The sequence below is a fragment of the Gracilinanus agilis genome, chromosome 1 (genome assembly GCF_016433145.1).
Source record: "Gracilinanus agilis isolate LMUSP501 chromosome 1, AgileGrace, whole genome shotgun sequence".
Lineage (NCBI taxonomy): Eukaryota > Metazoa > Chordata > Mammalia > Didelphimorphia > Didelphidae > Gracilinanus > Gracilinanus agilis.
This window is the reverse complement of record NC_058130.1, coordinates 87,930,223-87,958,071: the sequence shown is the minus strand read 5'-3', so window position 1 is coordinate 87,958,071 and position 27,849 is coordinate 87,930,223. Positions and strand designations below refer to the sequence as shown.

At 36.4% G+C, this 27,849-nt stretch overlaps 1 protein-coding gene across 1 annotated transcript in view; it reads right to left on the bottom strand.

Moving 5' to 3' along the window:
* Positions 1-27,849, bottom strand: part of DCAF1 (DDB1 and CUL4 associated factor 1) — a 91,856-nt gene that overhangs the window by 42,868 nt on the left and 21,139 nt on the right. Inside the window, exons 3-7 of the mRNA XM_044675836.1 lie at positions 16,638-16,714; positions 10,156-10,229; positions 9,034-9,147; positions 1,647-1,784; positions 60-563 (exon numbers count right to left, since the gene is read on the bottom strand). Of these exons, the coding sequence (XP_044531771.1) occupies positions 60-563; positions 1,647-1,784; positions 9,034-9,147; positions 10,156-10,229; positions 16,638-16,714 (907 nt within the window). The remainder of the gene's footprint in view (positions 1-59; positions 564-1,646; positions 1,785-9,033; positions 9,148-10,155; positions 10,230-16,637; positions 16,715-27,849) is intronic.

Genomic DNA, 27,849 nt, shown 5'->3' with positions numbered 1-27,849 from the left:
ACTATAGAGGAAGCTCATCTTAAAAGAGAAAAAAATACATGTTACACCTCTATACATACCTCCTGATACTCTCCTAGTGGGGTCAAGTATTGAAGAATAAGTCGTTGCTCTAAAGCAGAAGTCAAAGGATAAAGGGTATAATTAGTACCAATAACCCAAGGGGACATTTCTGACCAGCTGCTGTTAGAGAGTTCAACAAACATGCGTTCTGGCTCAGAAGTTGAGAAGCCCAACTTTTGCTTGGCCTTTCTGAAGCCATCTCTGTCACCCTGTTTTGCCATTTTACTTTTTCTCAACCCTCCATCCTCAAGTTTGGTGGTTGAATTCACTCTGCTACTAGTCTTATGGCCCGAATCAAGGTGAAAGGAAATCTCCATATCCCCAGAGGTCTCTTCTTGTTCTCCATCCATTGTCATTTCCCCATAGTCCATGTCCACCGCTTCTTCATCCAGTGGCAACAGCGGTTCTGAGGGCAACTTTCGAGGGCTGGGACGTTTATTTTCCTGCCGTAAAGTCATTTCATGAACCTGCAGTTCCCTAAGTCTCCGAAGAACTAAAGCCACCTGAAAACACAAATTAAGAAAAAAGTATTACCACTGAACAGTGCCTTAATCTGCAATCTTATTTCCGTAACCCAAGAATTTAGTGAAAAAACAATAACTTCTAAATGTTACTACTCATTACACTAAATACTCACTACTACTCACTAATGCAAATAAAGTTAAAGCGCATTATATTTTTGATGGTTTGAAATTTCTAATTATAAACCGAATCAAGTCCCATCCCACTATCCTTCCCCCAAATATTCTTTCCCTGAGCCTTTACCTTTAAATGAGAAAGTAGTATTTGCCAGATATTACTGAACTGCAGGAGTGAAGTCATGACCATAGAAAAACATATTTTTAAGTGTGCCTCATTTAGGAAGTAATAATATATATAATTCTATAGAAGAGATCAATACTAACATACCTACTACTTGTGAAAAATACTAATCACTGAATACAGATGTCTAGAATAAGCAAGTCATATCATTGTACCCAAACAGAAACATAAACTGTATCAGCAAAGTTTAAAGAAACATCTGTGAAAATAGATTGTGACTACTTTTAAACAACTTTTACTTGTTATTTTGAAAGCCCACATGTCACTAGAAATAGGTACATCAGTATGTCTAATGATATACAAATAAACCTAACCCGAAAAGTACCTAAAATTTGCCTACCCCTCACACAAAGTGACAGATGACTACTGTACTTTTTTTTTAAGCAAGACAAAACAAAAACAAAGCATATCTTTCTTTCTAGTGACTTAGCAAAAAAACTCATTCTGGACAAGATGACAAGTAATTTCATTAAAAAACAAAAAAATATGTTTAAAGCATAGAAATATGAGCAGTTAAGGTAAGGAATACAGGACTGCAAAGTTTAGGAAAGGAGATCACCCAATACAATAAAGAGAAAAGGTAAGGAGAGAGTATACCACCAGGAGACATCTGTGACACCACAGCCGCGTCAAGCAATCCCACCTGCCCGATGACAAATGGGAGACATTTGCATCAGATTTAAATGGCAGGAAGGCATTTTTATTTACAAGCACCACCATCCTTCTCCACCTCCATGCAAAATTCATTCCAATATGATCATTACCAACTGTGAGTTCTCATCCCTATAGTTGGCAGCAATGTCTTGGTTTTCCATAGCACCTCCCAACAATCCAGTGGAATAAGTCCTCAGTGGTTGATCAGCCTCTCTTGCCCATTTGAACAGGTTCTCAACAATTCCTTCCTATAGTTTAAGGGGAAAAAAAGAAAAATTCAGAAGGCATAACTTTTCAGAATCTGTCTAGATAAAAGTCTTAATTTTCTTCACTCCTGTCAATTCTCTCTCCTTACTCAGGTCATCATCCACAAAGTGGAATACATTATTTAAAATTCCTGAATATTTAAGATATATTCCTGGACAATTCCTAGTCACATCATGGTTAGTTCATACATAGGACGACATAGCAAAAGAGTATGCATAAACTGTCTTAAGGAAAGACCACCTACTAGCTACATCACTGAAGTAGACATATGAAAAAGGCATCCCACTTTGGCACTTACTAGGAATAAATTTAATTGGGCATATGATTGCTTCAAAATCCAATTATTGCCCTAATCTATTATAATATCTATCCTGATGTAGTCCCCTGAAAACTCAGCTTCCCAGGGTTTAGAGAGAATGTCCTTAAGATGTCAATGTACTCACAACTGGCCCATAAGATATCCATACAAAGTCTTCTACCCTCACAGGCTCTTAGAGGATGTAAAAAATCCCAACAGATGGTGATGGAATACTTTTGTGCTATAAGGAATAATGAACTGGAGGAATTCCATGTGAACTGGAATGACCTCCAGGAATTGAAGCAGAGTGAAAGGAGCAGAACCAAGAGAACCATATACACAGAGACTGATATATTATGGCACAACTGAATATAATGAACTTCTCTACTAGCAATAATGCAATGATCCAGGACAATTCTGAGGGACTTATGAGAAAGAACATTATTCACACTTAGAGAAAGAACTGTGGAAGTAGAAACACAGAAGAAAAGCAACTGCTTGATCAAATGGGTCAATGGGGACATGATTGGGAATGGAGACTTTAAGCAATCACCCTAATGCAAATAGGTTTTGATCAAAGACACATGTAAAACCCAGTGGAATTACTTGTTGGCTGGTGGGGGGAGGGTGGGGGGTTGGGAAGAGAGGAGTGGAGGGAAAGAACATGAATCATGTATCCATGGAAAAATATTCTAAATCAATTAATTAAGTAAAATTTTTCAAAAAAAAAATCCCAACGGAGCTAACAAACTCGTACATCTTGCTCCCCCCCTTAGCTCTATAATCCATTTTCCCTGTTACTTCTACCCACACTCTCATTTCCCATCCAACCTCAACCCTTCCCAGTTTCTTCTCTCTTCTACTCTCCTGCTATTCCACTAAAACCTCTGGAAAACCCATTCTGTTAGCAGAAAACACACTAATACCTCACCTTTCCATCTTCTATTCTAATATGCTAGACAACCTGGCATCCTCTAGAAGACATTAACATACTGGGCTATCATCTTTACTGTGGTTTGTTCTTTCCATCATGCCTCCTGACCAACTGGTTCAGTATTCAACATACTCCTTCCAAACCACTGCCATGTCTAGACTCATCTTTTCCTACCGTCACTCTGAAATCTCTCCTGACATTGACTTCATCTAGAATTCTATTATCTGGTCTACATCCTTGGTCCTACTTCTAGGCACTTTCCATCTTTTCAAATAGAGGTCAGCACCTGGCTCCTATCTACATTTGTCATCATACTTAGGGGATGCAATATACATGGGGATTTTCCCTTGAATACGCTTAGTCTTCTCTCAATTCATTAATCTCTAACACTTGTGAAAAATTCTTTTCTTCACCTGTGCGATCTACAAAAATGAATATACGTTAAATTCAATTCAACAACTATTGATAAGGCATCAAATAACATCAAATGTTATACACTCTACTAGGAACCTGAGATATCAAGGCCAAAATAAAAATTGCTTCTGCCCTCAAAAAGTTTACATTCAACTGCAGGAATCTCATCATCATCAATAACTGCACCTTATTATATATATATAACCTTAAAACTTGAAATTCTCTTCTGATCAAAATAGCTCCCTTCTTTCTACCACTCACCTTACCTGAACTTTTCCTAAACTTTATTTTATCCCTACCATGGCTTCAAGATACCTCAATTCCTTCCTAGCCTCCAAATCACTCACTAAAATAATGTAAAGAGCTAACATAGAAGTAGTTTTCTTGTATTTGGCAGGCAGCATGGCATAGTGGATAGAGGTTGAGTCTTGGAAACTGGAAAACCTGACATTAAATCCTGCCTTCAACACAGACTGTATCACCATTCTGTCACTTAACAATTCCAAGCCCCCAAGTAACTTTCTGAGACTATACATAAATCTCAGAGAACTTGCTGCTCTGCATCAGTGGAAAGAATCTACACAAGTTCTCCTACATCAGTAAAAACACAGATCTGAACCAGAAAAAGAAAAAAGAAAGGAAGGAAGAAAGAAAATGTAATATGTTTAGCCTTTTGGTGCATTTCCTATTTTACCAAATCATGTTACTCAGTCTCAACATCACTGTCTCAAGGTTATCCTTTCACCAATCCCTTTTTTACAGTGGATGGTTCATTGTGAAGATGAAATTAATTCACCCCTATTTATTCCTTAGACTTTAGGCACAAGGAATATGTACACCCCAACCCACTTAGAATTAATTGGCAAAGGGGAGGATCTATGGCCCACATGTGCTGGTGACTGACAAATCAGAAAGAACTGACTGCCCACTGGGCAGACCGAAGCAAGGTTGAGGCTGCCATTTGTCCACATAGAACTGGAGGGTGGACGCAGAAAATGACGCAAAGAACTATCTTTTAAATATGAAGTTAACTTCCTGTGAGGATGATTTTGGCCCTTTGAACTTGGCCTTGGAGGAGCTCAGGTTTGAGACCTCAGACTTGTTGTAGGCAAATATAAGGTAGGACATGAAGATAGGTAGAGAGGAAACAGCAATGCACAGATAGAAGGACACAGGAGATTTGCTGGAAGAGATGGACATTCTATACAGAATGTAAAAAGAGGAGTTGTTGGGAGTCTGAACTGCCAGGAGCAAGGTGCAAGGTGTGTGGCATCTTGGATCCAGTTAGCATTTTGTATCCTGTTGTTGGAGATACTGGGGAGACATCTGGCAAGCATCAGGACTGAGGGAAGGGCATGTCTCTGTGACTGGGTGGACTAGTCACAGAGTGTCTCTAACCCAGTCTGTGGATTTATTGGCTGACAAGGATTTATTCATCTACCTGAACATCATGGTCTCAGCTTTGATATATCATCTCCAGGAACATGAGAAAATCCCCTTTGACTCCAAAGCCCACAGCAGTCACTCCTGATTCCCAGCTTGGCTGCCTGTCTGTGCTTAGGTCTGTGAAGCCAGCACATTCTATTGGCAGTTGGCAGATACCTTAGCCTTAGCTTAGACAAACTAATCCCACCTTCCTTCCCAAGACTTTATTAAATAGCTTTTATAACTTATAGATGACTTTCCTTCTCCACAACCAATCAAGAACTCACTAATTGAGTTGTTATTCCCTGGCTTACTTAAGGAAGACAGTTGGGTCTAACTGCCATTCACAACCCGTGTCACCACTCACTCCTAGCTGTGTCCTGTGTTTGGGGGAGTAGATGAAATTCCCAGTGTATTTGTGTGTCAGGCAGTTAACTCACTTTATCCCAATCATTCCTCATTCATCCCCTTATCCCTCTACTATTCCTTGTATGTTTATTTACTCGCTATAGACTGCTTCCTTTTGGATTGTCATGTGGATGAGTGAAAGGCTGATTCCCTTTCCTTCACTTTTCTGGAGGCACTAGCTTCCAAAAAGGTCTCCTGTCTTAGAAGAGGCCTCATGGCTAGAAGACTTGTTTTAATTAACCTCTGTGCCCCGCTTTGTTGGGGCCTTTGAAGCCCTGCCTGGTTCAGACCTTTGGACTAGGCCGGAGTAACACACACACACTCACACACACATCTCTCTCTCTATCTCTCTCTCTCTCTCATTTTCCCTACTTTCACTCTTCCTATCTATAAATTACCATAAAAATCATCCGGACTTGGGTCTTTAATTTGGAAATTGTGTAATCAATTCCTGGTGACCAAAACTCTTAAATATTCAGTCCAATAATAATTTTTACTCCTTACATCACCAAGGAGGGGAAGGAAGAGAAAATAGGTTTGGAAGTTACCAAGATAACCCTTTGTTTCAAGGAGAAGCTTTGGACACAACAAAGTTCTTTTAATGACCTCAAGATTCAGTATCCTCTACTAGTTTAGTGCTTGGTCCAACATACTGTTTATTTGTCATATTTGACCAAAATAAATAGACGAATACGTGAGCTCTTTAGGTTGTCCCTCTAACTGTATATCATAATATGGACAATAGGAACTCTTCATTTACTTGTTTTTTCCTGTGCAAGTGGATCAGGTAACTCTTTTGAGTGCTTTTAAATCTCAATTAGTAGATTCTGCATATTCCGAAGTTTGATATAACCAATACAACCAATATAATCTACAAAGAAGAATACTGAAGGACCTCATCGAAAAGGAATCCCTCTATAACTTGGATCTTGTGCTAGATATCCTCCATTACAAAAGCAAATGCAAAACTACAAGTTTTATGTTGTACCTAATGTTAGTCAGTGATGAATTCACTTTCATTGAAATTTTGATTAATGTTGAGATTATGCAGGGAAGAAAGTCCAAGATAATGTTTTGCTCTATTGAATCAAATACTTTTGAGTCAACAATCACTAAATACAATGGGATCTTCAATTTGTTACATCTTTCAATCAATTGTTGGATGGTAAATGTGGTCTAGTATAGAATTTCACTTATAAAAAGCCTATTATGTTCTCTACTAATACCTTCACCAAGAATGCCCTCAATGTATAAGTAGATTATTCTCATAAAAATGTTATATAGATGGGAAAGTAAATATTTTAAAAATATTTATTATTTATATTTTTAAAACATGTGTATGCATGGGATGGTAGTAAGTAAAATTTTCTTGGTCTCATTTTTGAGTACTGAAGAAAGAAATTTTTCCTATGCCTTCTGTATCTTTTCCCCTTCACATACTGTGAGAATCAATCCTTCAATGTCTGCATGATCATAGAGACTCTTAACAGATCTCTATATATACTTTTTCTATCTAATATAGTAGCTTTTCCCATTTTTATTCTCTTCAATGTTATTTTCTACATCTTCTATCAGCACATCTGGGGCTATGGAAGTTAGAGCCCAAGTATAATGGTTCCACTACACTTCATGAAAGAGCATTAAGAAAAATCTTTGCAGATCTTTTTCATCTTTCATTAATTTATTGTCAACTTTATAGTTTCATCTTTTTTTTTTAAACCCTTATACTTCGGTGTATTGGCTCATAGGTGGAAGAGTGGTAAGGGTGGGCAATGGGGGTCAAGTGACTTGCCCAGGGTCACACAGCTGGGAAGTGGCTGAGGTTGGATTTGAACCTAAGACCTCCAGTCTCTAGGCCTGACTCTCAATCCACTGAATTACCCAGTTGCCCCCATAGTTTCATCTTTAAATGCCCTCAGGATGACTTTGTTTCCCTGAATCTCTTACAGAGCTTTCCTTAGGTTGGTTTTACTCTCAACTATTTTTATGAGGTGATAACTTAAACCAAATTTCATGTAAGATTTTTACAAAGAAAGTTTATAGTCTAAAAAGGGGTTGCCTTTGAATCTCTCCATTTGACCAAAAAGTGAACTGTTTGCTAAAGTACTCTATTCTCATTCAGTCTATTTAAAAGCTTTTAAAGCCTACTTACTGCCAATACCTTCACTCAGTTTATGCCTACCACCAAGATTTTCAGATTGCTTCATCTGACCCAAGTTTAAATCTTGCTTTTAGGGAAGCTAATAAGTGGCTAAATCCATTTACAAAAATGTGTCTACTTTGACCAAAGTCTAGCATTAAAATATTTGCATGTTTGATAGACGGGTCATTTATTAAGTGGTTGCTGGGTGTGAGCCACTGTGCTAATTGCTGGGAATACAAAACAAGAAAAAAGATGGTCCCTGCCCTCAAGAAGTTTACATTCGAATGAAGGAAGATAATACACAAAAAGAAGTTGAAAAGGGGAGTGGGGTAAAGATGGAAGTGAGGATCCAAAAGAAGTCTAGGGGTCAATAGCCAAACCAGATTTGGAGAGAGCATATCTCACTCCAAGACAGTCAAAATCCATAAGGAAATGACCCAAATTTATGAAAATAATCCTTTCCCCAACAGATGACTGTACAAAAAATAAAAGAACAGACAATTCTCAAAATAATTATCAATTCCATAAATTATCAATAACATATATGATTTGAAAACTAAGTATATAAAATGTACAAATCTATACTAATCAGAGAAATGCAAATGAAAACAACCCAGATACTACATTCATCTATTACATTAGCAAAGATAGTAAAAATGAAGTTTAATGCCGGCAGGGTCTTGTAAAAACAGGCACACTATTATACTGATTGCAGACCTGTACCATTGGTAAAGCAACATGTAATAAAACAAATTACAAAATTGTTCATGGGAATTCCACTACTAGTACTATACCCTATAGATGTTAGTGACAGTAAAAAAAAAATTGTATTAAAATATTTTTAACAACATTCGCGATAGCAAAAATCTAGCAACAATCATATGATCAACAACCATGTGACTAAGTGGCTCAAATTATGATATGTGGTTGTAATGGAACATTACTGGATGAAAAACCAAAAAATTTATGGAAAGATATATGAAGTAATGCATTAAAGAAAGCAAAAACCAAAAGAAATATGTATTCTGATAATAGATAGGTGATCAGTGTGAAAGAAAAAACTTGAGTTTAAATTTGGCCACAGGTACTTCTTAGCTATGTGACCCTATTATAAACATATGTAACCGGTCTGTTTTGGTTTCCACATACGTAAAATGCGGATAGGAAGATAATAAGAGCTTACCTCTCAGGGGTGCTGGAATAAAATGAGATAACATTTGTAAAGCCCATTGCAAACCTTAGATATATGATAGATATAATAATGATAGATATAATAATAAAATTACTACAAATAATAAATTATGGGGAAAACTACACAGAAAAGAAAAATTTCAAAATGAGATAAACTTAATAGGATGTTAGACTTAATATACATAATTTTAAAAAACTAACAAGTTTACAGTTCTGTAAAATTTTTGTTCTTGTTTGTATATGAGTAGTCTTATTAATGGTTAAATTTATACTTTTTTAATGTGATGTCACTAGAAACATTAGAGCAACAGATTTCTTTAAGCATAAATTATGTATATTACATTATAAATTATGTATATTACATGGCATAGAATTTTAGAAATTCCTAAATTAAACACATTTCTTTAAATTAGGTACCTTTTCTTGAAAGACAACAGCAGTTTCCAGCCCAGGCATGATATCTAACAAGAGTCTGCAAGCAGCTGTGTTCAAAGGAGGCTCTCTGCTTGTCATCACATATGCATTCACCAACTATAGGTAAAAGTAAAGGACTATTAGGAATTCAATCTAGGAAAATTAAGGTAATGTAATAAATCTGCTCATCAAAAAACTGTGAAAGAGAACACTGTCAATCAATATGTAACCCTTCAATTATTATTACAAGCAGCCTTCAGGTGCACAGCATTGAAGTCAAAAGAGAATATGTATCTTTTACAACAGTGCCCTCAAAATATAACATGACATAATTGCAAAGAGAAAAATCCCATAATGAAAGATAACTTTTAAAAAATGACAACTCAGCAACAATGCAAGTAAAGGAAATTCAAGGGAAATGGACTTGCAAGTAAAAGAGAAATCCCCAATTTAAGTTATCAAAGAAGTCAGCCACCAGGACCGGAATTGGCATTATGTGTCAGCAGATCCTTGGCAACAACTAATCAAAAACTAGTCTCTGAATTCAAAAAAAGTTTATATAAACATTTACAAAAAAGATAGATTTAAACTTTATGCTTTACAGAAGAGCATAACTTCAATTCACAAGAAAGTCCATGGGGGGGGAGAAAACAAACAATCATTGAAAACAAGGCACTATGCAAGAAAGAAACTTTTGACAACTCTTACTCAATGCTTTAACAAAAACATGTCTACTCTTAAAAAAAAAAATTATAATGAGCTACACTTCCTCTGCCACTCTTTTGCCTTCTAAGTCCAGGAATAAAGGAATGAAGAAGAAACATGTTAAGATCAAACATTTTGTCAAACTACAAAAGAACCCTAGAATCTCTTACCAAATACCTTGAAGCTGAATAAACACGAATGAGAACATGTTATCCAAAAACTAGTACAAATCTATCACAAAGGAAACTTATTTAATACTTTTCCAAATGAATGGTATAAAACAAATCCATTTCCTCTAATTCCCATTTGGTGCAACCTAAGTCACTATGATAAAGTAAATTAATGACAAAAGATGATGAAATCATAACATTTGTTGACTACAATTCTACAGAAGAAATAAATGAAAAAAAGCAAACCCACTGCATTCATGAAATCATCATTCTTAAAGAGTATTCTCAATAGGTGGCCCAGCATACATTCGGGATCAGCTCGACCTGCAAAGACAAAAGGGAAAGAATAAAGGTATGAGTCAGCCATTCCAATTACATGTACATAGTCAGAAAGCTGGAAGGGGACACAGGATATTGATTAAAATTTGTTTTTAAACCTGGATGAGAGGGAACAAAGAAAAAAATGAAAATCTCCTGAAAAAAATGGATTTCAGATATTATTTCATAGGCTTCAGTCAGTCAGTAAACATTTATTAAGGGCTTACTATGTGCCACATCATGCTAACCAATAGGAATACAAAAAAAGGCAAAAATCAGTCCTTGCTCTCAAGGAGCTCACAATCTAATGGGGAACAAAACATATAAATAACTAGGTACAAATAAAACAGATAGATGATAAACTGGAAAGAACAGAGGGAAGGCATCCTATAGAAGGTGGATTTTTAGCTGGGACTTTCAGAAAGCCAAGAGGCAGAAATAAAGAGGGAGGATACTTTTACTGGGACATTTTTAAAGGGAATTTCTGAAGTGTACTAAGTTACTTTTCCAGCACTGGATATAAAGAGAACCTAGATTCAAATCCCACCTTATTTAACTTGTGTGACTTTGGGCAAGCCATTTAATTTCCCTGGGCCTCTATTTTTTCATCTGGTTGTAGGAGATGGACACAATTCCCTTACAACTCTAAATTTATCATTCTATGAATGCTGGTCTAACAAGAAATAAGTTTGAGGAGGCTCTATCATAGGAAGCTAAGAAAAAAAGATGGTAGGATAAGCCAGGATTAAGAAGGAGGCTTTTGGGGAAACAAAGTATATAGCTGAAAGAAGAGGTTCAATGACCAACCTCCCCCAGAAAAACAGAGTAAGGCTTCCAGCAGCAAAAGCATCTTTAAAAAGGTACCAGTTAATCATCTAGTTCTACAGAACCAATAGTCATTGACATCTTTTTCATGTACACTCTTTTTTTTTTCTTAACCCTTACCTTCAATTTTAGAATAAATATTGTATATTGGTTCTAAGGCAAAAAAGTGGTAAGGGCTAGGCTAGGCAATGGGGGTCAAGTAACTTGCTCAAGTGACACAGCTAGGAAGTGTCTGAGGACAAATTTGAACCCAGGACCTCTCATCTCTGGGCCTGGCTCTCAATCCACTGATTCACATACGCTCTTGAGTAATGATGGAAAAGAGAAGCAAGCCAATGACCTAGATTATGTGAAGAAATAATAACAACAATAATAATAACTAATATTTATAACATAATTAATACGGTACCAGGTACTTTGCTTAACATTTTACAATTATCTCCTCATTTGATCTTCACAATGGTCCTGGGAGGTGCTATTATTATCCTCATTTTACAGATGGGGAACTGAGGGAAAGAGGTTAAGTGACTTTCCCAAGGCCACATAGTTAGTGGGTATCAATGCTGGATTTGGGTTTGGATCAGGCAGAGTGTTCTATCCACTAAGTCATCTAGTTGCTCCAAAATATATTAATAGGTTTTATTTTGAAATTAAATTAAAATGTAAGTTTCTGCATTTTACTAATCACTACTATGTATTAATTTGATAAAGGCTATCATATGAGTTTCCTTTTTGGTCTCAGGCTGACAAAACCTTACTGACATTCAATTTTGAGTCACAGAAAAAAGATTGAGAACTACTAAGGATAAGGCTACTACATTGCTATTTAACTCTAAGTGGAATTTAACATAGGTATATTAAAGAATATAAAACTCAAAAAACACAAAATGCTTTGGATTACAAGAACTGTTGAGATCATTCAAACCATGATCTTCAGTTTTTACAGATTAAAGAACTAAGGCCTTTACTATTAGCAAACAATTTAATATAACTAAGGTCTTAAAAAATTAATTTTACAACTTTAATAGAAAAGATGTCATTCTGCCCTTTCCATCTCTCCATGATAACTGCTGGCATTTTCTTCTGACATATGCCTATTTCCCTATTCAAATCCTCTTTCATAATTCCCTATTTTAATAATTTCCCATTATATTTATCTTCATATTTCCTTAAACTATAAAGCATTTACTGAATCCATGTTATATTAACTAAATTATTTTCACTCTGTAAGGTTACATCAGAAAACTCTAGTGAAAGTATGGCAGAGGGTCTAGTATGAACCCCTTGGCCAGTCTCATTTGTAATGCCCAATGAAACTACTTTATGTGTGAGAACAAAACTATCAGTATAGAAGACACCAAAATAATCAGATAAATAATAAATTATTTTTCTTTCATGTCTTCCATCATCATTGGAAAGAATTATTTTTTTTTAAATAACTCTTACCTTCCATCTTAGAATCAATACTGTATATTGGTTCCAAGACCAAAGAGCAGTAAGGACTAGGCAATAAGGGTTAAGTAACTTGCCCAGGGTCACACAGCTAGGAAATGTCTGAAGTCAAATTTGAACCTAGGACCTCCTGCCTCTAGGTCTGGCTCTCAATCCACTGAGCCACCCAGCTGTCCCCCAATGGGAAAAATTCTTGATCTGGTGAGAACATAGGTTCAAATTCTGTCTCTATAATTTATTAATTGTATGATTTAGAATAAGCCACAACATCCCTGCGCTTGTAAAATGAGATAGAAAGGGAAAGTAGATGGCTGAGTGGATTGAGCTGACATAGAGAGAGGAAGTCCTGAGTTTAAATCTGGCCTCGGATATTTCCTGGCTATGTGACCCTGGGCAAACTGCTTAAACTCCAATTATCGATCTTCTGCCTTGGAATCAATATACAATCAATATACATTTTTTACTCTAAGATGGAAAGTAATCTATTTTTTAAAATTAATAATAAAATAAAATGAGGGGGCAGCTGGGTAGCTCAGTGGATTGAGAGTCAGGCCTAGAGACAGGAGGTCCTAGGTTCAAACCCGGCCTCAGCCACTTCCCAGCTGTGTGACCCTGGGCAAGTCACTTGACCCCCATTGCCTACCCTTACCACTCTTCCACCTATGAGACAATACACCGAAGTACAAGGGTTAAAAAAAAAAAGTACAACATAAATAAAATAAAATAAAATAAAATGAGATGGAGCTAGAGTATATAACTTCCAAGATAAGATCCCTTCCAGTTCTAATATTATCATGTTATATAAACTCCTTGAATAAATAAATTGTTTCACTTTTGTCTTTACATCTCTAGAGCCTTGGATCATAGTAGATACTTTTAAAATGATTGCTAAGTTATTTCTGAATTAAAATTCTGGTTATAGGATTTATATTCAACACTTAAATTTTCTCTTAAATCTAATACTTTTAGCTAAATTAACCAGAAAGAAAAATAGTAAATAATTCTAACCACTGGACAATGGAAGAAACACAACAATAACAACAGCAATAACAATAACGATAGCTAGCATTATTTAACATTTTAAGGTTTATAAAAAGTTTTACAAATACTATCTCATTTTATCCTTACAACAACCCTGGGAAATAGGTATTACTGTCATTCTCATCTTACATCCTCATCAGATGAGAAAACTGAATCAGAGAGAGTGGTTAAGTGACTTGCCCAGAGTCACTTATTTAGTAACTACAACAAGATTTGAACTCGGGTCTTCTTGAGTCCGGGTCCAGTCCTCTGTCCACCACTGCACCACCTAGAAGCTTCTAAATGAGCAATGAAGTTCCCTAGATCTACTCCATCAAACTGTTATTAGAGGTGAGAATATAAAACTGTAACGTCTTTGTTCTAGGAAACAATCTAGAATTATACTAGAAAAGTCACTGAACCCTGTCTACTCTCTGACCAATGCTACCACTTCTTGGCAAGTTCTTTAGAGAGGGCAAAAGCAAAGGAAAAGGTGATGTGTATACAAAAATATTTATAGCAACTTTTTTGTGACAGTAAAAAATTAAAAACAAATGGAATGTTCTTAATTGTGAAAGAACGGAACAAAAACATAATGGAAAATTATTTTGTTATAAAAATAATGAATAAGAAATTAAAATTTGAGATGACTTGTTAGAGGTGGCTAGGAGGCACAATGGATACAGTGCTTGTCCTAGAGTCCAAAAGACCTATGCTCAAATCCTGCCTCAAACAGTTAATAAGCTATGTGACCTGGGTATAAGGCAAGTCACTTCACCTTTGTCTGATTCGGTTTCCTCTAAGACAGGGATGGATGATAATAGCACCTACCTCCCAGGATTATTGTGAGGAAAAAATGAGGTAATATTTGTAAAGTGCTTTGCAAACCTTAAGGCACTATATAAATGCTAGCTATTACTATTGTATGAAATGTTCAGAATAAAATAAGGAAAGCCAAGATAAAAAATTCATATAACCACATCATCAAAAAGCAAAACATCATTGAAAGGCATCAGAACTTAAAATCAATGCAATGCTTAATCTTGATTTAGAAATCTAAGACATACCTCACCCCTTTGTCAGAGAAGCAATGGACTATAAGTAAAGAATAAAACATATGTTGTCAGACATGGCCACCAATGCATTGATTTGTTTAATATACATATGAGGGAAGAGATGGGTCTATGGTGAAGGAATGTCTTTGGGGCATTAGCTATATGAAGAAAAAAAGACTTCAATACAATTTTTTTTTTACTACAAAAGAACTACAAAAGGGACATGGAAAAGAAAATTTAGGGAAATGGTTTCAGAAGAGTAAACAATGAATATTATTAAATGAATGGGATTTTGAGGATGTAGTTATATTGGTATGAAGGCTTGAAAGAAAAGGATATATATGTCAGGCCAGGTGAGTGGAGGAAGATATATAAAATACATATTTTCAAAGAAACTTTTGTTTTCACTTATATCCTGCTGAATATTGCTTATATTTTGATTATAAAGAAAAAACTTACAAGATCTTAAACTTGTTACTTGAAGTCTAATGTGTACATCCCACTATGTGATTACAAATCACATACTAAGGTAGATTGTGTTATTCTGAAGTGCCATTACAATTTGTTGTGGTTCAGTCAGTTTCAATCATGTCCAGCTCTTTATAACCCTGTTTAGGGTTTTCTTGGTAAAAATATTGGAGTGGTTTTCCATTTCCTTCTCCAGCAAAAGAGTTATTAAGTGACTTGTCCAGAGTCACCCAATTAATGTCTGAGGCCAGATTTGAACTCAAGGACATGAGTCTTCTTAACTCCAGGTCTGGCACTTTAACCACTGCTGCACCTAGCTGCCCATTTTATTCCACTATAATTAGCCCAAAATAAAAACCAAAATTACTATAAACCAGTGATGGGCAAACTATGGCCTGTGGGCCAGATGCAGCCCCCTGAAATGTTCTATCCGGCTGCCCAACTGCCCAACATTTATTCCTAATCTGACAAACACAATGAGTAGGATACAATACAATGAAACTTTGAAAGAGGTGCCTTAGAAACAGACTGACAGATGAACATTTCCTTTCCTTTGGCCCCCTCTTTAAAAAGTTTGCCCATCACTGCTATAAACAGTATAATCTAGCAGAGAGAACACTAGAACCTGGAGAGTCAAGAGATATGCACATTATTTCAGGCTCTCAAACCAACTCCACAACTTAGAGCAAGGTATTTAACACTCACAAAGCCCTTTTTTTGCAAGCCTTAATGCCTTGGGGCAGCTAGGTGGCTCAGCAGATAGAGTACCAGGCCTGGAGTGAGGAAAACCTGAGTTCAAATCTGACCTGAGATATTCCATTCTTGTGTGACCCTGGGCAAATCACTTAATCCCATTGGCCTCAATTTCCTCATCCATAAAATGAGCTGGAGAAGGAAACAGCAAACTACTCCAGTATCTTTGCCAAGAAAACTACAAATAGGGTCACAAAAAGTTGGACACAAATGAAAAGTGACTGAACAAAAATGCCTAGGATTTTGAGCCCTAAGAACCTGATCACAGATCATCCAGTTTAGTCCTCTTGCTGCTTCCACAGAGGCTTGTGGAGGCTAAGTGACCTATGCAGAGTCAGACCAGTGTTATAGTCCCACTCTTTGGATTCTATAGCAATCAGTCTTTGCACTACTTCACAAGGATGCTGCCAGACTTTTCTGTAATGATATTGTAATTATTATAGTTACATATTATATTTATATCTGAGACTTCAAGTGCCATGACAAGTGTCACATCTTATCTACTTTGAAAAACCCTATGTATAGCATACAATAGGCACTTAATGTTTATAATTACTGTTGTTATAGAATAAATAGTTGCTCTGTTGTCAACTTTTTATAAATAGTTGATCTGTTGTCAAAGTTACCTAATTTTTAAAACAGGCACAATACCATTATCTAAAAAATGTAATGGCTTAAGGGAAGAATATGAAAAAAATTCACAAACAAATGGGATAACATGCAAACGTTATCTGAACTACTCAGAAAAAGGCAGTCTAATAATATAAAACACTTACTACAACTGGCAGCTTTTTTTATTTTACAAAGATCAAACACAAGAATCAATAAAAAGAGATCTTACCAGGATGTCTATCATCAAATGGATCTGGATCTCCCTTACGATATTCTTCAGTTTCTTTCTCAATCAACTCTGACATCCTAATACAAAAGGAGAGAGAAATTCTGGTCATAAGTTGACAAGCAACTTAACCTATAATGGGCATTCAAACAATCAAAGGATAAACTTCTTTGGATTAGTGACTTATTCTTATTTGTATTCCTGGAGCCAAGCACAGTTCTTAGAACATGGCAAGAATTTAACAAACTTGTTAATTGATTGAAATTATATTTGTAAAAAAGAAAGCCACTGATAAAAAAAAGGAGAAATTTAAGATTAATGTGAACATTTTTGTGAAATATTAGCCTACTAAAAGAGTGGGAAATGATCAAGATTTGCTCCTTCCTTTGAAACACAAGCATGTGTTATAAAAATAAATGGGCAGATGGAGGGAGAGAAATGGTAAACTGGATACTTCCACTGCTAATTGTGTGACAGCAATGATAGTTCAGACTGTGACTAGTGCAAGATCAACTGAGGCTTGCCACCTAGCTAGATGATGTAACACCTCCCTTCTTTATAACAGTGCCCAGGCAGGATCCTTCAGGTCAATGGATGGTATCCCTTCAGGTCCCACCTGGGGTTGATTAATGATAGATATTGGGCTCTATTAGCCTTGGTAACGGTTTATCTGACTGCGTGACTCCCTTCCCAGAGAAGCTATGAAACAACCACTCTAGGAAGGTACTTGAATAGTTTATCTATATTTTAGCAAAGATGGAGTATTGGGAAATGGGTAGAGGAATTGGGAAACCCTAATTGATAATAATAAACCCTCAGAGCTGTAGGCAGGTAATTGATTCTGATAGTTAGCTCCTCTGGCTCAGCCTGGCCACAGCCAAACCAGAGTAAGCAAGCTGCTGTTTGATGTCTTTCAGCTTCCTCTTCCTGCTAGATGTTATGCCTATACAGCCTTCAGGATCCACCCCTCTTCTTCTCCTGCCCACCTCCCGGGTCCCTCCCCGGCCCTGGGAAACCTAGATAGCTACAGATGATTTGAATTCCTAAATATCTAGGGGCAGTAGAATCAGAAGAGTGATGGTCTGGGTACAGGTTGACAATGCTAGTCAGGTACAAGACAGGAGGATCTTGCAAGGTTGAGCCAAGCAAGTCACCAATCCCCAAAAGACCAGGATCCACAGATCTCAGGTCCAAGGGAAGTGAAAGGAACCAAAAGCCAGGGCTGCCAGGGTATTTATACTCCACTTGGCCAACCGCTTTCTCCCCTGTCCTCACAGCCTCTGGGAACATTCTAAGATCCAACGGTCCTCACCCGTCAATCAAAGGTGAGATTCTCTGCTCCCAGAGTTTCAATATAACACATGACAACACTGAAATAAACATGTAAGCGCATATTTTGTCCAAAGTCCACTTGAATGCAACAGTGAAGAAGGAGAAACTCATACAAATAACCATATTTTGCCCAAAAAGGAAAATAAGGGAAAAACCCAAGAGTCAGGAAGAGACAGTAAGAATTGAGAAAGGAGAATCACAAACCAAGGTCTAAAAACTTCACCAAGAAACTAAATGAAACAATGACATTTTTCTGGAGCAAAAAACTCAAAACTTGCTACAAAACAAAACAAAACAAAAAAAAAAAAAAAAAAAAAACTGAAACTGAGGAGACTGGTAAATCAAACATGTGAAATTCAAACTTCTTTAGATTTTAAAGACTGTCTGAGATCTAGTACCTGCTAAACTGGATTCCATAATAATTGTCACACTAATTGGAATGAGCTCACACAACTAAAGAGTAATTCAGAATTTCATAGATTTAGATAGATTGGTACAGTGAGATTCTTTTTTTTTTTTTTTAATCTCTTCTTTTATTTATGTCAGCATAGTCTCTTCAAATTGAGGTCCAGGAGGGTGTTACCAAATTCTCCTGACAACCAAGGGAGTCAGTAAGGAACAAACAACATGGTAGTCAGACTCTATTATATCTCTGCTTGGCCAATCTAAACAACTTTTATTAACTTCCTAATAGGTACAAGTCTTTTTTCATTCCCAAAAAATACATTGCCTATTTTGAAACAAATAAGTATGTCCCGGTACCAAAAAAAAAAAAAAAAAAAAAAAGTTGTGAGTAGCTCTGAACAATTTCCCCATCAAGAGTAGAAGGTATTTATGACTGAAATAATTCCCTTTACTGCAAATACTGAAATTCAAAAGAACTAAAAGGAAGTTAATCTATTCTATATACATATTCATGTAATAATAGATAGCATTTATTAAACAGTACATTAAGTTTTGCAAAGCTCTTTACAAATATTATCCCATTTTATCCTTTAAAAAAAAAGCCCTTGGGAGGTAGGTACTATGTTATTTCCATTTTCCACCAAATTAAGTAAGACAAAGGTGAAGTGACTTGCCCAGGAGCATGTAAGTGTCCTCAGATGTTCTAGACTATCATGTCCAAAGTTACCTGTTCGCTATTATCATTTTTCTTATTACATGGAATAGGTAAGTTGAGGAAGAAAAAACAAAATAAACGAACTATGCATTTCATAGCTGGAGACTTCATAAATCCTGTGGCAAACTCAAATATTTCTAATTCTGGGAAATGAAAACTCAAGAAAAGAAGCAGTTATATATACTAATGCACATTAACCATATGATACTATTAGAGAGCCATATGAATCTCTTTTGATGAACTGACTCTACCATTATATTTTGTGGTATATTGGAATGTGGGCATGACTTGTGAGTTAAGAAAACCTGAGATGAAAACTAGCTTCATCCACTTACTGGCTATGAGAACCAGCACAAGTCATTTAATTTCTCTGAGCCTAAGTTTCCTAATTTGTAAAATGGAGATAGCAATAGTGGCATTTACTTTTCAAAGTTGTTGTGAAAATCAAATGAAAAAGCAAATCTTTAAAGCAATATCTGTTATTACCAATTATAATATATAAAGCACTTAGCAAATCCTAAACTTATATAAATGCTAATTGTTACCATTAATAGTGCTTACACATGTTCTCTAGAAGAATAAAAATATTTTTCAAACATTGTGTTAGTCTTAGGATTATCAGACATAAAAATAAGCAAAGGAAAATGCTATTCAATTTATCTTTTTGATATACAGTGGAAGAGGGGACTTTCAAGATTTTACTAGTAATGTTGAGGAAGCAACACATAATACTGGAAAGCAGGAGGCAAGCTGGTAGAATAGAATGAGTAATGACTGACTGATGGCCACTGGAATCAAAGGACCTGGGTTCAAATTCTGATTTTATTGATTACTTCCTGTATGACCTTGGCCAAGTCCCTTTACCTCCCTAGATCTTAGTTTCCTAATATGGAAAATGAAACAATAGCCCTAGCTGATTTCTGAGCCTCTTTCAATACTAAACATGAACCTTTGGACATCAGTTCTTGATTGAGGGAGGAAACTGTGGTCAAGTCCCAACTCTGCAACTAAGCAAGCAATGTCAGTCAGTAAACAAGCATCTAAGTGCTTCTTATTATGCTAAATGCTGAAGATACAAAGAATGGCAAAAACAGCCCCTGCTATGGAGGAGGCTGCCCTCCTCTGACAGGGAAAAAAGACATTATACAAAAAGCTACATACAAGCAAAGTATACATAGTGTAAGCTGGAAGGTAATCTCAGAGGGAAGGCCCCAACAAAGCAAGGGGAGAAGGAAGGGGGAGAAAGGCCTTTTGTGGAAGATAAATTTTTTGTCCTGAGACTTGAAGGGAACTAGAGAATCCAGGAAGCAGAGGTAAAGAAGGAAAGCATCACAGGCATGGATAGAGTCAGGAAATGGAGTATTGAAGAAACAGCAAACAGACTGGTGTCACTGGATCCTGGAATACATGGAGAGTAAAACATTAGGTAAGAACGGGCCAAGTTGTAAAGGACTGTTAAAAGCCAAAAAGAGGACTATTGATTGAGTAGAGAAATGACATGGTCAGATCTATACTTCAGCATCTGAGTGGAAGGAATGGAGTAGAAAGAGACTTGAAGGACGGAAGCCAGCCACAGAAGGTTACTGCAATCATCTGGGGAAACAGAGATGTAGTTCACAAATGAGGAGTCATCTAGGTTTTAGGCCTGGTTGACCTAGAGAAGGAAAGGTTTGGGAAGGAAAGATGAGTTCAGTTTTGGATGCTGGATTCAAGATGTCTACAAGATATCTGGGGCAAAAAGTCCAATCAGCAGCTTTTAAAATTGGAGGTCAAATGATTTGGGATGTAGACTCTAAATGATCATACCAGTGCCAACTATCAATAATATGGAAATAGGTCTTGATCTATGACACATGTTAAAACCAGTGGAAATGTGCATCGGCTATGGGGGGATGGGAGGTGGAGGGGAGAGTAAGAACATGAATCACTTAACCATGGAAAATTTTTCTAAAAAATAAAAAAAATTTTTTTTTTAAATTACAGGTCAAGTGAGAGGGAAGGGCTGGATAGAAAAATCTGAGAATCATTTGCATAGAAATGATAGTGACATCTATAGAGGCCGATAAAAGCACCAAGAAAAAAATATTATAGAGAAAAAAGAGAAGAGGGTTACCACAATTAGAGCAAGTGCAAGTGGGACCTGGATGGAGACAGAGAAAGAGATTTAAAATGATTAGTCAGGCAGGTAAGAGAAGAATCAGAAGAGAGCAGTGTCATGAAAAACTACAGAAAAGAATATAGAGGAAAAGAGGGTAATCAAGAGTGCCATAGGTCACAGAGAGTTCAAGAAAAATGAGGTTTGAGAAACACCCATTAGATCCGGCAATTAAGAGATTATTAGTAGCTTTGGAGAGAAGAATTTCAACCAAAAGATAAGATTTAAAGTCAAACTGCAGAGCATTAAGACAATAATGAGAGAAAAAATAAATGGACACACTGTCAATGAAGGTCTTCTCAAGGAGTTCACCCACAAAAAGTAAAAAAAATAGAATGATCACTTCTGGGGAATGTATGGATCATATGGCACGGTTTTGAGATGAGGAAGAGATGGGTATGTCTGCAGGCAATATGGAAACAACTACAGAAAGAAAGAGATTGAGCATCAGTGAGAAAGCAGGACTAAAAGAGGGGATAATCTATAAGAAAGAAGAGTATGCATATGAAAGGGGTTTGCCTTAGCAAGGAAAAGAATCACTTCTTCACATTAGGTAGTTATGTATTAGGAGAGAGGGCATTTGAGTGATATGAAGTGAACAGGAGGGGAGAAAAAGGAGCTCTCAATGAATGACCTCAATTTTTATAGTGAAAAATCAAGCAAGGTTCTCAACTGTGAGGATGGGAGGAAAAGAAGATGTGGGAGGGTTGCTGAGGATGGAAAAAGTTTGGAAAAGCTGCTGTGGTAAGGAAGATTGTGAACTGATTAGGTAGGTGTCAAAGGATTGCTTTGCTGCAGTGAGGGCCCAAATGAAAATATATAATATAAATCTGCAGTAGACCAAATCAGCATAATTTGTGACATTCTCCAATTCTGTTCAGTAGCACATAAGTAGACGTGGAAACCACAGATGATGGGAGGAACACAAGTCTGGGCCATGGAAGACCATGATCAAAAATAGGATGAGGGGACAAAAGATTCAAAAGTAGAACATAATATAATAAAGAGTTGAATCATTTTGCCAAAAAGGGTCAATTGGGGAAGAGAAAAAAGTATAACCAGTGAAACGAAAGAGTGGAGGAACTGATCGGCACTAGGAGGGAAAAGAACAGGGATGAGTTTTAAGGTTCCTTCTAGTCTTGATATTCTATAATTCTATGATATAATCTGGGGAGGGCATCTCTTGGCACTTAATGGACAATCAGTATAAAAAGGCTATAGTAAACAACAGAGCTTCCAATTCCCCAAACTACAAAGAACCAAGAAATATTTTTTATGGAAACTCTCCTCATCTTTAATAATATTTTATTTCTCCCCCAATTACATGCAAAAACAATTTCTAACATGCTTCTAAAAATTCTGAGTCTTTTTCAAATTCTCTCCTTCCTTCTTCTCTCCCTCCTCCCTGATATAAATAAGCAATCTAATACAGATTTCATATGTGCAATCTGGTTAAAATTTTCATATTAGTTCTTTTGTGGAAGAAAACTCACAAAAAGTAAAAATGAACAAAGTAAAATATGGTATTCTTTTGTCTGTATTCAAACTCCATCAGTTCTTTCTCTACAATCAGATGGCACTTATCATCATGAGTCTTTTGAGATTGTCTTGGATCATTGCATTGCTGAGAATAGCCAAGTTATTCACAGTTAACCCAACAATATTGCTGTTACTATATACAACATTCTGGTTCTGATCATTTTACTCTGCATCACTTCATATCAGTCTTTCCAGTTTTCTTTCTGAAAATCTCCTGCTCATCATTTCCCATAGCATAATTAATAGTAATTCATTACAAACATATACCACCCCCCCAGTACAACCATTCCCCAAATGATGGATATCTCCTCGCTTTCCAATTCTTTGCCACTACAAAAAGACCTACAATAAATATTTTTGTACAGATTGTAATCCTAGCTTCATTAACCTCTGAGGACCTTCTAGATCCTCCAATTCTTTAATGTAAAAGCTGCTAAATCTTGTGTTATCCTGACAGTGGCTCCATAATATTTAAGTTGTTTCTTTCTGGCTGATAGTAATATTTTCTCCTTGACCTGGGAGTTCTGGGGTTTGACTATAATTTAATTCCTGGGAGTTTTCATTTTGGGATTTCTTTAAGGAGGTGATTGGCAGATTCCTTCTATTTCTATTTTATCCTTCATTTCTAGGATAGATTTTCTTGATAATTCTTGAAAGATATCTAGCTTCTTTATCTGCAAGTATTTTATTTAAGATTTTGCATCAATATTCATTAAGGAAATTGGTCTGTAATTTTCTTTCTCTGTTTTTGGTCTTCCTAGCTTAGATATGAGCACCATACTTGTATCATAAAACGAATTTGGTAGGACTCCTTCTCTGTTTATTTTTCCAAATAGTTTATATAGTACTGGGATTAATTGTTCTTTAAATGTCTGATAGAATTCACCTGTGAATCCTTCTGGCCTTGGGAATTTTTTCTTAAGAAGTTCATTGATGGTGTTTGTTCAAGTTCTTTTTCGGAGATGGAATTATTTAAGTATTCTATTTCCTCTTTTGTATGTTATGCATGATAATACATGTATTAACCATACTGAATTGCTTGCCAGCTCCATGAGAGGGAAGGAAAGAAGGGAAGGAGACAATTTGGATCACATAACTTTGGGAACTATTTCCTCTCTTATTAATCTAGGCAATTTATATTTCTGTAAATATATTTATCCATTTCACCTAGATTGTCAGATTTATTGTCATATAGTTGGGCAAAATAGCCCCTAAAAAGTGCTTTAATTTCCTCTTCACTGGAGGTAAATTCACCCTTTTCATTTTTAATACTGGTAATTTGATTTTCTTTCCTTTTTTAATCAAATTAACTAATACTCTATCTATTTTACTTGTTTGTTTGTTTTTTTTCATAGAAAAACTCCTAGTCTTATTTACTAGTTCAAGACTTCTTTTATTTTTAATTTGATTTATTTCTCTTTTGATTTTTAGGATTCCAATTTAGTCTTTATCTGGGGATTTTTAATTTGTTCTTTTTCTAGTTTTTTTTTAAATTTCATGCCCAATTCATTGATCTGCATTTTCTCTATTTTATTGATATAAGCATTCAAGGATATAAATTTTCACCTGAATACTACTTTGGCTGTATCCCACAAATTTTGATATGTTGTCTCCCCATAGTTATTCTCTTCAATGAAATCAATGGCTGCTTATATGATGGACCAATCCTTTTTTTTTTTTTTAATTTTTTTTTAAACCCTTAACTTCTGTGTATTGGCTCCTAGGTGGAAGAGTGATAAGGGTGGGCAATGGGGGTCAAGTGACCTGCCCAGGGTCACACAGCTGGGAAGTGTCTGAGGCCAGATTTGAACCCAGGACCTCCCGTCTCTATGGACCAATCCATTTTGAAGAATTAGATTATTTAGTTTCCAATTAATTTTTAATTTGCCTTCCCATGAACCCTTATTGATTGTAATTTTTTTTATTATGATAGAAAAAAATTACAATTTTTATTTCTGCTTTTCTGCATATGGTTGTGAAGTTTTTATGCCCTAGTATATGATGATGAACAATCTTTAAGAGATGGAGTGCCAGGCCCCGCAATCACCCACTGACCCCCATACCAAGTGCCATAGCCATGCTCCCCCAGAGACCACATTATGTGCCCCTCCCCCACCAAGTTCGGGTACACCCTGCTTTCCCCCTTACTCCACCCAGGGGAGAGAGGAAGCACTCCCACTGGACTCTTGGATAGGGGAGGGGGGGTGATGTAGTCAGACTTGAGGAGAGAGAGAGGGGAGCAAGCACTCTCCTAGGCTCCCCATAGTTATATGAGCTATGATCCTCTCAAACCTAGCTCCTCTCCAAAGTGGAAAATGAGAGGACCTTGAAAATTTCAATGTATATCCTCTTTAACCACTATTCAAGAAACCAGAAGCCATTTCAAGTGCAACACTTTACTGAGAGAGAAAAAAGTGGCCAGAAAAAAAAAGCAAAAAAGCCCCAGCTTATAGGAAAAACCCTTATTTAAGGAAAATATAATCCTCAGGTTAAATGACATCATCCTGACACATTCACCCCATCATGGTCCAGATCTTCCTAAAGTGGGTATCCTCCAAATTAATCTTTTTTAGTAAATGGACAATAGTTTAAGTCAGGTTTTAATCTGGATGCAGGACTGATTAGGAGATCACTACCTCTGTCTGACAAGCCACTATTTCCCCCTCAGGCAGGCACTCCTTTGAATGCAAATTGAACAGACTAAAGCTACCACAGGTTGCCTATGAAAGAAACTGGGGAAGGGGGTTATAGAACAGGGAAGAGGCTATTAGCCTAGTCTCAGGTTCATAAAACTTATTCCAAAATCACTACACTACAGTTTTGAAACATTTGTAAAATACGAACTCAAAAATACATCCCCAAATCCCAAAAATACTTTGGATAGTAAAGACACTGGTTGCTTCTGATGGTAAAGACAAATTGTTTCTGTCTCACTCAAGCCAAAGGTAATTAAGAGGTCACAGTATTCCAAATGGGGTGGGGCAATCTCATCTTTTAAGGGATACTGTCTAGAGGAGACCAGCTTACTAACTCCTACTGGGGAGAGGAGAAGGGGAGCAGCCCAGCTGTACCTCATTCAGGCTTTCTACTTAAGAACTCTAGAGAAATCTGTGCTGTAGAGATGGGTGCACTGGGTCTTTGACATGCGTGCCCAGAGAGGTCTATGTGTACCATCTCTAGCATACCTGCCATAGGTTCTCCATCATGGCCCTAGTGCATGAAATATTTTTGTGTATGTACCATGTGCTGCTGAAAAGAAGGTATATTCCTTTTTATCCCTATTCAATTTTCTCCAGATATGTATTAAATCTAACTTTTCTAAAATATTATTTACTTCCTTTTTACTTCTTTCTTATTTATTTTTTGGTTAGATTTATCTAGTTCTTTTTTTATTTAATAATTTTTATTTTTTAGAAAAGTTAACATGGTTACATGATTCATGCTCTTACTTTCCCCTTCACCCCGACTTCCCTCCCTATAGCCGATGTGCATTTTCACTGGTTTTAACATGTGTCATTGATCAAGACCTATTTCCAAAAGATTTATCTAGTTCTGATAAGGGAAGGTTGAGATCCCCCACTAATATAGTTTTACTCTCTATTTCCTCCTTAAGCTCCTTTAGTTTCTCCTTCAAAACTCTAGAGGCTCTACCATTTGCTGCATATATGTTAAGTACTGACATTACTTCCTTGTCTATACTATCTTTATCAAAATGTAATTAACTTCTTTATCTCTTTTAATCAGAGCTATTTTTTTCTTTAGCTTTGTCTGAAATCTTGATTGTACTCCTGCTTTTTTTTTTTTTCTTTTAAACCCTTAACTTCTGTGTATTGGCTTCTTGGTGGAAGAGTGGTAAGGGTGGGCAATGGGGGTCAAGTGACTTGCCCAGGGTCACACAGCTGGGAAGTGTCTGAGGCCAGATTTTGAACCTAGGACCTCCTGTCTCTAGGCCTGACTCCCAAACCACTGAGCTACCCAGCTGCCCCTCCTGCTTTTTTTTTATCTCAATTGAAGTCCAATAGATTGTGCTCCATCCCCTTACTTTTACTCTGTGTCCTACCTGCCTCAAATATTTCTTATAAACAACATATTGTAGAATTGTGGGTTTTAATGCACTCTGCTATCCCCTTCCATTTTATGTGTGATTTCATCCTATTTACATTCACAATTATGATTACCATCTCTGTATTCTCTTCCATCTTGTTTTGCCCTCTTAAACTTGTCCTTTTTTCTCCTTTCACTCTGTCCTTCCACAGAGGTTTTTTGCTTGTAATCATTCCCTCCATTCTCATCCTTCTTATTCCTCTCCTACTTCTCTATAAGGTCTTTTAATCACCACCCCCAACTTCCCCCTAATCTATATTACCCCCCTCCACACCACCACCTTTCTTATTCCCCTTATACTTCCCTATAGGGTAAGATAAGAGTCTATACCCCAATGAGTCTGTCTGTTATTTCCTCACTGGGCCAATTCCAACGAGAGTAAAGTTTAAGTATTGCCCATCACCACCTAACCCTAACCCTCATGTTCCCCACCCACGCCTCTATGTGATATAATTTACCCCCATTTTACCTCTCTCTTCCCATTTCTCTCAATGTAATCCTCTTTTTCATCCCTTTTATTGCATATAATCCTAAATAGCTTATTAACACATACACTGTCTATATGTGCTTCTTCTAATTACTATAATGATAAAACATTTTTAAAGTTATAAATATCATCTTTCCATGTGGGAATATAGAGCATCCAACCTTACTGAATCCATTGAATTTTTTCTCTTTCTTATTTACCTTTTTATGCTTCTCTTGAATTTTGTGTCTGGACATCAAATTTTCTATTTGTCTGGTCTTTTCTTCAAGAATGCTTGGAAATTTTCCATTTTATTAAATGACTATATTTTCCTCTGAAAGAATATAATTAGTTTTGATGGGTAGGAGATTCTTAGTCGTAAACCCAGTTCCCTTACCTTCCAGAATATAATATTCCAATCCTTCTGATCCTTCAATGTAGAAGAAGCTCCCAGATCCTGTGTAAGCCTGACTGGGGCTCCATGATATTTGAATTGTTT